The sequence below is a fragment of the Taudactylus pleione genome, unplaced genomic scaffold (genome assembly GCF_031769625.1).
Source record: "Taudactylus pleione unplaced genomic scaffold, aTauple2 ptg000156l, whole genome shotgun sequence".
NCBI lineage: Eukaryota > Metazoa > Chordata > Amphibia > Anura > Myobatrachidae > Taudactylus > Taudactylus pleione.
In genome coordinates, this window is record NW_028284558.1 from 9,239,889 (window position 1) to 9,252,033 (window position 12,145).

Here is a 12,145-nt window from a genome sequence, read left to right on the forward strand (position 1 = left end):
TGCGGCCGGTGCCTCCGCACAGGGCGGAATCCTCCAGTGGCACCGGCCACACACTTCCCGGCGCTGGAGGTCTGCAGGAAGAGAGACCTCCAGCAGTGGTGCGCGGCACACAAGAACGTCGGCACAGAATCCCGCCCGCCCTTCTCCCCCTGGAAGGAAAGGTAAGCGCTCAGGGGGAGGAGGGGGGCGGAGAGGGAGCGAGAGGGGCGGCAGTGCTGCACAGGGCGCACTGCCATCCAGCTACGGCGCTGGAGCAGGATATGGCGGGGATGAGGAGAGCGGGTGCGGTTGATAAATTGATAATCATGATGATAAATTGATAATCATGGACAATTTAACAAAGGAGGAGGCCCATGTGAACATTTCCATGGCAACTCCCCCTAGTAGAAGTTGCGCCAATGCATGTGCTGAAGACCCTGGCATTGTACGGTCTGCATATGCGCAATATCTTTGGAAACATGGTACCAGCGCCATTTTTACTGTGATTTCTTCAGAAATATGTTGCAGGTGCTGTATTTCTGAAGAAATCACCAGACAACTAATGCTGGTGTCTGCATAACAAGTAAATTCAATGACTGTAGGTCCCCTTGACTCAGGGCCCCGCTTGCACCGCAGGCACCCAGCACTGTTAATAATAATGTGTTTTTAGTCAATATTTCTGTGCACTCATTGGGCCGAATTCAATTCAATGTGAAGCTGAATAGCCGTGGGAGGGAGCTCCCGTAGCTATTCAATGGGTGGCTAAAGGATTTCTTCTCGCATCTCCCTGGGGATGTGAGCAGAAATCTGCCAAATCTACAGGCGTGATGCCGTTTTCTACCCTTAGCGTCACGGAAACAGCACTGCGCCGAGCAGTTTAGTCGGAGAATGCCTGTTCTCGTGACTAAACACCATGTTTAAGGCGTGAGGACTATGAGAACGGGCTTTCCCCCCGACAAAACAGTGCTCTGAATTGAATAGCTCCAGGAGCTCCTTTCCGGCGCTATTCAATTCGCATTGAATTGAATTTGGCCTATTATACGTAAAGTCCAAGTGTACCAAGCATTTTGGATATCATTTATTGTTTGTTCTTATTGCAAACTCAAATGAAATATTTGAGGCCAAACATATTCCAAGTGTTGATCTACGTTTGCAAACTGCTTCTATTGGCTGGAATGGAAAGAAACATACATGTGCATTGAATGGTATAAATAGGAAATGTTCTTTTCCAAAAGTACAAAGTATTCTGGATGCCTGAGAATAAGCATGTGAGTATGTCATAATATTAATCTATGAACTTTCAGACAAAAGTGCCAAGACGCCTGACAATATATAACTTAATGGCTGTGTGTAACAGACAAGAATCAGGAGACAAAAGGTATCAGACAGGAGAGGGCAGACAACAAATAACGAGTGAGAGCAAGAGAGAACGGGAAGAGACAATGGGCGGTCAGGCAGACAAATTCTCAGCAGTGGGATGCAGACAACAAACAATAGGAAAGAACCAAGAAAGTTTTTTTCAGGACGATGTGTGATAGGTGGCTGACAAGATAGAAAAACAAAAGGAGGCAGATTTGGGAGAGTCATAAGGCATCGTGGTGGAAGCATCTGTTAACAAGGCAGTATTGCAGTGTGTGATGTTTCAGAATTTGGTTGCTGCTAAGGAAGTAAGTAGTGAGGGGAGTCCCAAATCAGCTTGAACAAAGACCAGTGAGCCTGTATAATGTATATGACAATATACAGAGTTGTTTGAAGATATGCACATGCGCTGGATCTGTATTGCCCATGTGCAGATCTCCTTCTGCTTGCTCGCAGTGCCAGGACATCATTTGGGGATGGCGTCAGAGTGAGACCCAGAAAACGTGTTCGTGTTGGCCCCTTTTTTGGGGCGTGCTGAAGCCAGTGGCTGTGTCCTTGTACACAGCTGAATTGCACTGGGTCCAGCTTTAACGCTTTGTCCGCTAGGGGTGAGTATCTGACTCTTCTGAAGCAAAGAAATTCTCCACAAGACAGGCGAGAAATGTGAAAAGATTTCACATAGACATACTGTAGCAAGCCTTTATTGTAGCAGTATTGTGACTTGTGACTCTCCTGTTATTTTTGCTTATTTACTTATCACTAAAATATATATATATATATATATATATATATATATAATACAAAGTCCAGCGGCACTCAATGCAAATAATGGCAAGAGGCAGCAGCTCCTAAACCTGACTTTGAAACTTCAATTTATAGAAGCCACTGCCTCTTGTTGTTATTTGCACTGAGGGCCGCTGGACTTTGAATCTTATTTTATCCAGTTTCAGCTGCTGGTTGACATACAGATGTAGCTATGCTCATCATTGCCGTGATGCGTCCGCACGTGTGCACACATCGTGGCATAGCGCAGTATTCGCCAGGCTGTGAGAACATAACAGCTGGCGTTTACCCTATTGAAGTCTATGGTGAGAGCGTGCATATGCATGCGCACGCCATAGATGTGGGCACACTAGTTGCGAGCGCATCGCAGGATAGATGAGCATGGCTACATCTGTATATATATAACCTTTCAGGTAGAAGGTTATAAGCATTATTTATTTATTGATGCCTTTATATTGATCTTTTATCTATTGGAGAATGGTGAATCACTTTGTAAACACCTCAAATTAAGGTTATTCGGTACATGTTTTGTTACATGAGATACCGGAATTAAATATGATTTTTACAAAAAAGAAAGAATAATAACAAAAAACATTTTTTATCAATATTATAGTATAGATGTTTTTTTTTGTCAAAACACAATGTTATTGAAATAATAAATTAGTTTTTCTGTACTTACCACAAGATTCCCGATCACCATGACTAACATGAACACCAAGAGGCACATAGATTGTCCGGCCACCTCCATACAGTCCCACATGGTCTCGATCCATTCTCCACACAACACTCGGAAAACAATCAGGAATGAATGGAAGAAGTCATTCATGTGCCAGCGAGGAAGCTCACAGTCGTCAGAAATTTTACAGACACATTCCTTATAGCTTTTACCAAATAGCTGCATGCCGACCACAGCAAAGATAAACACGATGATGGCCAACACCAAGGTCAAGTTTCCCAAAGCTCCCACGGAATTACCGATGATCTTGATCAGCATATTGAGTGTTGGCCATGATTTTGCCAACTTGAAGACACGGAGCTGAAAAATGAAGGTGAGTTAGTATATTTTATGAAAAAATTAAATAGGATACTAAATCTGCTGCAGATTTTTGTGTCTTTCCACAAAAATATCGCTATAATTACAGTATAAAGCATTTGACAGCATCGCCCCTCTTCCTTAGGTTAGTGATTGGCTGTTTAAACTGACTCCCAGCAGGTCGGGCCAACCGCTATGCAACAAACAAGTAGGTGGACCTGACAACTGCAACACTGGAACAGTTGTCAAGAGATATTTTACTTACAAATCATAAAAATTGTAAATATTAATGAGATGATGTATATAATATGTAATGTAAACGTGGGAGAAAAGTTGTTGAGACGCAAAAAATCCTGCATGTGATAGAATTATTAACAGGACAACAACTGTAGAAAATGTTCTTCTTACCAGCCTAAATGATCTAAGCACTGATAAACCTTCCACATTGGCAAGACCCAACTCCATCAAACTGAGGCTCACGATGATACCATCAAAAATATTCCAACCTTCTTGAAAATAATAGTATGGATCTAGGGCAATTAGCTTAAAAACCATTTCCGCTGTAAAGATTCCAGTAAAAACCTAGAGTAAATGAAAATATATCTTGTTAGTATGATTTACCTTTATTATATTCCAATTATCTGTGGATGTGTGGAGTATTATCGAGAACATGAAAATCCCTCGAGTATTATTATCTAAATTCAGTGTGCCAATGACACAGTTCATTCAACTTGTACATTATGTTTTTCTTTTTCTAATTAAGTCTTTATTACATTTGTATCACATTGGTACTGATTGTTATTTTTAATCTTTAAATGAAAATTGGATTTGAAGTTTGATTTAAAAAAAATAAAATTACTTTTGTTTTTTTGTTAATTAAAAATATGTAGTGTTTTTTTGAAAAATTAAAAAAACTTTTTTTTATTGCAATCAGTGAATGCAAACCTTGAATATGAACAGCAGACCACACACTTGGACAATGAGTTGCCCTACAAACATACTTCTGGCCATCAAGCTCATAACATTTTATTGAATAATGTAAATGATTAAAAATGGTCAAGCATTTCCACTATCCATAAAAGTTTTCAATGATCCAATCCAAACAGATTAAGAGGGCCAAACTACACAGACTTGTTAGATTACAGTGATCCAAAATGATAATTAGATAACTGAAATTAGTTACCCCAACCCACCTGCTGTATAAGCGGAAGCTGATGACCTTCCACATGTTGTTGGGGCCATCAGTGGCACGTTTTGGTAAATATTTACCTAGTGGACGGTCCTTCCTATTGCTATATGTCATCTGGCATCACCAGTCTCTACCCTGGAAACACTTTGTAGGAACAGACATTTACTGAACTTTTCATTATATGATTCTATTGTGGGTGAGGTAATTTGCTCATGCATATGAGATTGTTATCATATTTTATACTGTGATTTTTATTGCTTATTAAATCTAAAGCTTTTATATTATTTATTTAGCCATATACATTATTTGATGCATTATATGCAATTATTTTGGAATACGCTACTATCTTTGTTTGTTACACTTCTGCTCAGTGGCGTAAATTCATCCCAGATGCCCGGAGGCAAGTTATAATTTGGCGCCCCCATGTCACAGCCGCTGACACTGTAATGTAGCAATTCGCATGCAGACAGGCTATAGATAGACGAAGGCAGCAGCTGATGGTCTGACATGGATCTCTCCACTAATGTATGGTGGCTTCTCAGGTGCCAGGAAGGGGTGCCATGTATTGGGCGGCCGTGAAGGTACACTCCGGGTACATAGTTATAGCCGTAAGTTGGGTGAATATGTTGTGGACAATGGAGGATGTGCCCCTTCAGAGCTGGAGCCCAGTGGCAGGCACCTCCATTGTCTCCCATAGTTCTGCCCCTGCTTCTGCTGTTAATTACTAGCAGCAAAAGTTTACACTGCTGGATTCCTCCAGGCAGTATTACTGAGCATGTATGAATTAGGTCACACATGCACACTGCGAGGCCCAGGTGAGAGATCTGGATGGATGCTTCTTTGCAATCCGTTCAGACCCTTCTTTGAAATCTAGATCTCCTTCCAATAGGTAGGAGTGGGGCTCATTGGCACCCATGGTCAAATTCCGAAAAATTTAAGTTTTTGAAGTTGGAATTGTCGTCCACATACATGATAACTCCTGCATTGCAGTTATGATGAGTAGGTTCTTTATAAAAAATTTTTTTTAGAAAAATTAGCAAAAACTACCGTTTCTGCATGTTTTACAGACCTGGTCATTTGTTGAATAGGCTCCTTATCAACAAAGGTTGTTACATATTTAATTAAACTCAAATTATACTGCTATAGAAAGCTGTGCTGTCTGTCCTGTAACTGTACCCCATGCCTCAATGATGACTGTTTCTTAATAAAATAATATCCTGCATTATTGAAAATATTGGTTATGTGCCCACAACAAGGCAGCCTCCATTGAACGTAGATCATGGGTGAGGTTCACTGTTTCTAGAGAATCTGAAACTAAAGAACAAATTCTACTTCTGTTTACTTTGTCTCTCTTCTCATTTCAGGCCTAACATCTTTAATTGCTACTACCAGAAAAGCATAGGATCTTACCAGCATTCCATCCTTCCAGGACCTGTAGAGGCCAATGTTCCCTTTTAACATCATTATAGATATCTAAAAAATACCTTTCTTTTTCTTACTTTCATTAGATCAGCATGACAGCAGATGAAGACCAAAAGACTCCTCTAGTTTACCCAATTACTTATCTTTGCTAAGAACACTCCGTTAATTGAGTCTCAGAATAGCCTTATGTTTACCCTAAGCGGTCGTACATTTATTTTACACTCTTAAGACAGATGAAAGAACTCATCAGATGAAAGAACTCATCCTCATTTTTTAATGTTTTTTTTTTTAAGTATCTGTTGCTATTTAAATAATTCCATGCTGATACATTACTGGTTCTGTTACAACTTTAGTAGTTTAGGTATAAAAAAGTAACTCTTCTAAATAAATGCAGAAATTAAACCTCACTTTTACTGATACATACTTATTAAAAGCTGTACAAAAAGACTATTTCCATGGTGTAATATAATATAGCAATTATTATACCAATAATAGGAGTCTAGAAGTATAAAGAGCTGCAGTGTCCTAGATAAATTGGAAATAGTTAGGTTGCTGACAGCATCATGTCGACGGGACAATCGACACTGCTGTTATGTTATTTCAAGAATTGTAACGTGTCGGCATTAGAAGTTTAAACTTGATGCTTTACAGTCATGTTTAAAGTTATAATGCGCACTGATAAAATGCTTTAAATAACATTATAACAGTGTTGCCACTGTCTCGTTGATGTCATGCTATTTACATATTGACTGTTGACAGCATGAAGATCGACAATACGTATGTAATACATATAAGCACCAGTCTCATAAACAGAGAAAGATGTCTTTAGAATATCGTCTCTCTCTTCTCCATCACATGTATATACCTTGTAACTTGGTACAAGAGATACAGTATGCCTCCAAGAAGGACTTTTCCTACATGAAAAAGCCTTGCTACAACCCCGGTTCACCTCACCATCGGTCATAAGTGTGCATGCAATCCAAATGTGTATGTCTCTGTGTTGCCTGCACCTGATACTTGCTTCTTCTCCGGGAACCCGTGGGAGGCTCACAGTTTTTAGGTAATCCCCCGCACCCACGGAAGAGTAGGCACTGCTCCAGCATCCTTGAATAATCTGCCAACAGGCAGCGAAACGCGTTGGTGTTGTACCCTGATCCAGGCATCCTCTTGCACCTTGCACTTATTTGGAAGGATTCACCCATTTGGAACACTGGGCCTGATTCAGACCCACTCGCGAGTGCAGAGCGCTCGCAAGCGAGTCGATGTTGCCCAAGTGCGCATGCGCACGACGGAGGTGGCTCCGTCGTGCGCATGCGCGAGACCCGAATAACGACGGACAAGCCGTCGTTATGGGTCTCACCAAAGGGGGCGTGCTGTCGATGGTGATTGACAGCACGCCCCCTTTGGTGGGCGTGCCGGGGGCGTGGCTGCCCAGACGGAGGCATTCCCATGGGAACAAACCACAAATGAAAATGATAGCTAAGGCGCCAGTGTGGGTACACTGTGTACTATATCTGTTGTTCTCAAAAAGCTGCACACCTATCAGGGGTCTGCCACACCCCCAACAATCTAAACAATACACAAACAATTGATAGACGGCGCTAATGTCATACAGCAGATAAAAACTGAAAAGATATATATCTTTGATTGGAATATTTAATATTGAATATTTGTATACACATATAAATAAATTAACCCAAAAAGGGATTCCTAAAAAGGTGTATACCTAAAAGACATATATAAACAAAATTAACAAAAATACATATAAAAATAACAACAACCGGTGGAAAGTGATCTCCAATCCCCTGTAATGCAGGGTGCCAAAGCCCCTCCAGATCCAATAGTAAAAGGCTGTGCACAGTGGTTACTATGTTTGCAATGATATGAATAATGTTCCCAATGATACTGTGTTGCAAACAAACCACGACTTGTAGTAATGGCAAAACTTGTATAAACCCCAGTGCATATGAGCTGGACTTCAAATAGAGGAAACGCTGATAGTCAGACAGTACTGGAGCAATAGTTTGTATGTAAGCTCAACAGTACTCACGATCCTCTGTTAATCCAAGCCGCTACGACAATGAAAAATGCAGCCTCTGTGGCTGCCAGCAATATCTCCAGAGTGAACAGGGTCTCCTTCTCTCTGGACCGCTCCGGCGGTAAGCTGTATGTAGCGTCAGTGACTGTAGTGGCTTTGCTCTGGAGTTGAATGAAGGACTGGTCTCTGCTCAGCACTGATTGTCCCGTGGCTCAATGGAACTGCCTCCCTCACGTGTGTCCCAACAGCCGCTGTGTGAGATCAACAGTCGGACTGCTGGGGAACGAAAGAAGGCAAACAGATGTCTTGTACTGCGACAGCCACTGGGGTATGGGGTCACTCCACCGGCAAGCACGACCGTGCCCTCAACGTGTTTCTCCGCACTAGGCGGCTTTATCAAGAGGCGGATGTGTGAACGCCTACCATCTGGGGGCGACCATCATTTTGGCCGCTCGCTATAGCTGTGGGTGGTCCAATGAGGACAGTGGCCCTGATTCAGAGCCGGACGCTCTGACAGAGCGCTCGCTCTGAATCAGGGCCGTCCCTCTTACTTTTCGGAGCGGCCTCCTGGCTGCTCGCATAGCTGTGGGTGACCACCCACAGCTATAGCGAGCGGCCAAAATGATGGTAGCGATGGTCAAGACCATCGGGCTTGCAACGAGACCCTGCGGTAGGGTCTCGCTGCCGCAAGCCCAGGAGTGCTTTTGGCTCTATCAGACAGCACGCCTCCTTTGGTGCAAGACCCCTAACGACGGCTTGGCCTTTTCACTTTTGGCTCTGTGTACAGCAGTAACTCTGCTGGAACATCAAGGAACATTGAAATTTCACACCTTAGAAAAGAGGGATTACATTTTATTTTTTTTTTAAAGTTATAAATTGATTTTTGAGGTAAATCTGGATTAATCTTTGCAATTACACAATATTTTCAACCAAACAAGAAAAAAAATATTTTCAACCAAACAAGAAAAAACAATCCATAATTATATTGTACTACATACTTATGTTTGTACTACACACCAGGGCTGTAACTAGGGGTGTGTGCGTGGTGCCATAGCCCAGGTTGCAGGGAGATGGGGACAGCCCTGTCGCTGCCCGACAACCCCTGCACTTGGCTATCACGGTGACTGGAACAGCAGCCTGTAGCCAGTATAGCTGCTGAGGATGCTCTGGGCAGTGCTGTACTTCTCGGGACTGGTAGCCCTTCCCCTGCGTCACAATGTCATTACGTCATGCACTCAAGGGGAGGGGGCCCTCACAGGGTGTATTACCTCCCCGTTATAGCACTGCTACACACATCAGGGCAACATCTGTAAATGTAGTAAGAAACTGTGGACCACACGGGGGGCATGATTCAAATGTGGACGGTATTGTACAGTCGCAAGAGAGCAGCTGTGCAATACCATTCAGCAAATATTTAAATGCTGCAGGAGGTGTCTATAGGAAGCAGATACCTCCTGACAGCAATTGCGATCCAAGTGCTAGCCACCGTAGACCACTGGTCGTGATGGCGGCAGCACTGGCCAGTCTGTGTAAGCTTTACTTACAGTACTCAGGCTGGCAGCTTGCGACACGCCCCCGTTTCCAGGAACCTAGCCCAGGCATGTCCCTGCTCCGTCCCCAAACACTGTATGTCAATCGTGCTGCGGCTTGGGGGATCTGCATGTGCAGACCAAAAACTATCAAATGAATGCGTAAACCATCGGGTTTACGTATTAATCTGAATCAGGCCCTGAGTGTTCCAATAATTAAAGTGCTTCTACAGGAAGGTCCATAACACATTTGTTACATTGTAGCAACATTGTATTGTTCATTTTTCAGTAGGTGAGTTCATGCAGAGGTCCCAATATTAAGATCATGAATGGTTCAATTAATTTGTAATGTCCTGCATAATGATTTTTGATTAGCAAAATAAGTCTGAGTGTTATATGTTAAATGTTTCAACTATACAGGGCTTATGCTGTTTTGGACAGAATTTAGGCATAACCACAAATGCAAAATGTACCCCCAAATAATGTGCATTTTTCTTAGTTTCCTGATTTGCAAGATGCTGCCAGATCGGCAAGGGTACAGTATCTGCCTGCTTTATTCCAGGAGAGATCAGTAGTAAATGCACCTGAATTACATCAGGAGATGGGGCTTCACAGTGGTACTAGTAAAGGTGCATACACACACAACAATTTTTTGAACGATTATCGATAACGATATCGTTCAATCGTTGAAAAAAATCGTTCACTTTCTGAGTTAAAATGATGAACGATTATCGTTCATGCGCGTTCACGTTTGTAGTTCAGTCAGATTGACCAACTAAACGATTTTCATTAAGGGAATATGCAAAAATCGTTTGTAATTCAAAAAAACCGTTCATTACACTTTAAAAAATCTGACAGAAAATCGTTCATAATATCGTTCAGAAAATCGTTGGTAACAAAATCGTTGTGTGTGTATGCAGCTTTAGTGCTAAAATTACATGACACAATTCCTTAAAGAATTAAAGTTCACCTTTCACATACACACAATGACAGCAGCAATTTTGCGACGCTTATCTTGACATAAGCTGGGTACACGCTATACGATGTGTGTACAATGTGATGGAGCGATACATCGTGCCGGCCGTACACACTACACAATCTGTTGTACGACTGTGCGATAAATTGTTCCATGCTGCATTTAGCAATTCTTGAGTGAGGTCTGACCTGTCTTAACTGTGCGTCTGGGTCCGATGTTACTTGATGTTACCGATTAATTCGCTACGTTGTCCAAGTATACGGATGTGAGTAAGGGGAAGTGGGTGTCCTTATGATAGGCTGTGATCGCAATGCGATTGCAAACATTGCATTTCACCGCTGATATTAGCAACTGCGTAGTGTGCGTATTAGCAGAATAGCGATCCTTGCTGCATCAGGCCCTTAGTGCTAACTATGACTTTCTCAATCTACAATGCTACCATTTATGCAGAACCATTATAAATCTTTCATTGAAAAATATGTTTTCATAATTAGTTTATATTCACTTTATTATTCTGTTAATGTTCATTAAAACATATGGGCACAGCCTATTTTGTATTAGTGAGCTATATTTGAGTGGGAGCTATCATATTAGTTTGCTCTGATGGACTAAAACATTATTACTAGTGGGCAGATTATCAGGGAAAAAAAGTCTACCCACTCTCTACCACCCAGCTGCTCTGTTCTCTTGTTCCATCTGTAACCAGCGAAGAAGGGCACTCTCACAGAATTGTGTTTGCATCTCTACAATAATGGAAAAGAGCAGAAATCTGCCAAAATTACCTAGCAGCTATATTGATGGAGATCAATTTTTTTAGATTTGGAAACATAAGTATTACCTTCTCAGAAAGCATAACTGAAAAAAGAGAAATAGAAAAATAGAGACCCTGGGTCAGTTAATCCCTTTTGAGAACCCCTTGTGTAAAAGGTTTCTAAAATTTGCCATTACCGTCCAGGTTAGAAGGATATCCATGCTTGAATCCAGATGGTTAAATCAAATTTACTGAAGCACTAATTAAGTACCTGAGGTCAAGCATGGATTTCTTTAAATCGTGGACTGTAATGGCGGAGTTTGGGAACCTCTGCCTTGCGCAATAACACATGTTCACACCCTACATCAGTATTTCCCAACCTTGGTCCTCAAGGCACACTAACCGTAGAGGTTTTAAGGATAGCCATACTTGAGCATAGGTGACTTAATTAGTACTTCAGTTATTTTGACTTAACCATCTGTGCTCAAGCATGGATAGCCTTTAAACCTAGACTGTTAGTGTGTGTTAAGAGCCGAGGTTGGGAGACACTGCACTATATACAGGGGCATATTAAGAGAGGAGGGAACCGTGTGCACTCCCCGTCTGGGGCCTCCTCCTCTGGCTTACCGCCAGCGGCAGCCACCATTTTTCCCGCGATTTCCTCACTGCATGCGCAAGCACCGAGAAAATGGCCGTGGCAGCCATTTTCCGACGTTTTGTGCGCGGGACCTCAGAGAGGTAAGTATTGGAAAATATGGGTGCACGGTTTGCACACCTTGCACCCATTATAGATACACCCCTTGCTATATAGTAGTAACTCCCTGTTAGCTGAGAGCCATTCCCCCACACTGAGGTAGTCTTCAATAATTCTATGTAAGCTGATTGGCTTCTGTGGAAAGTTTCTCCATTTGTCCTCTTTAAGTGTGATAAATCAACCCGCTAGAGCGCAACTGAGTAACTATGGTTTTATACTGTATATAGGCGCTTTCATTTGTTTTGCAGTGTCATGATCCAGCTATCCCTATTGAATATACTGTATGACGGCCTTTTCGGACAGCCCCCGATGATTAAGTATCCAACTCGCTG

At 42.1% G+C, this 12,145-nt stretch overlaps 1 protein-coding gene across 8 annotated transcripts in view; it reads right to left on the minus strand.

The window, feature by feature from the left end:
* Nucleotides 1–12,145, minus strand: part of LOC148521634 (sodium channel protein type 2 subunit alpha-like) — a 147,935-nt gene that overhangs the window by 72,621 nt on the left and 63,169 nt on the right. For all 8 annotated transcript variants that reach the window (XM_088474844.1, XM_088474840.1, XM_088474838.1 and 5 more), the window contains exons 14-15: nucleotides 3,563–3,736; nucleotides 2,801–3,157 (exon numbers count right to left, since the gene is read on the minus strand). In XM_088474844.1, coding sequence (XP_088330970.1) covers nucleotides 2,801–3,157; nucleotides 3,563–3,736 — 531 coding nt within the window. The remainder of the gene's footprint in view (nucleotides 1–2,800; nucleotides 3,158–3,562; nucleotides 3,737–12,145) is intronic.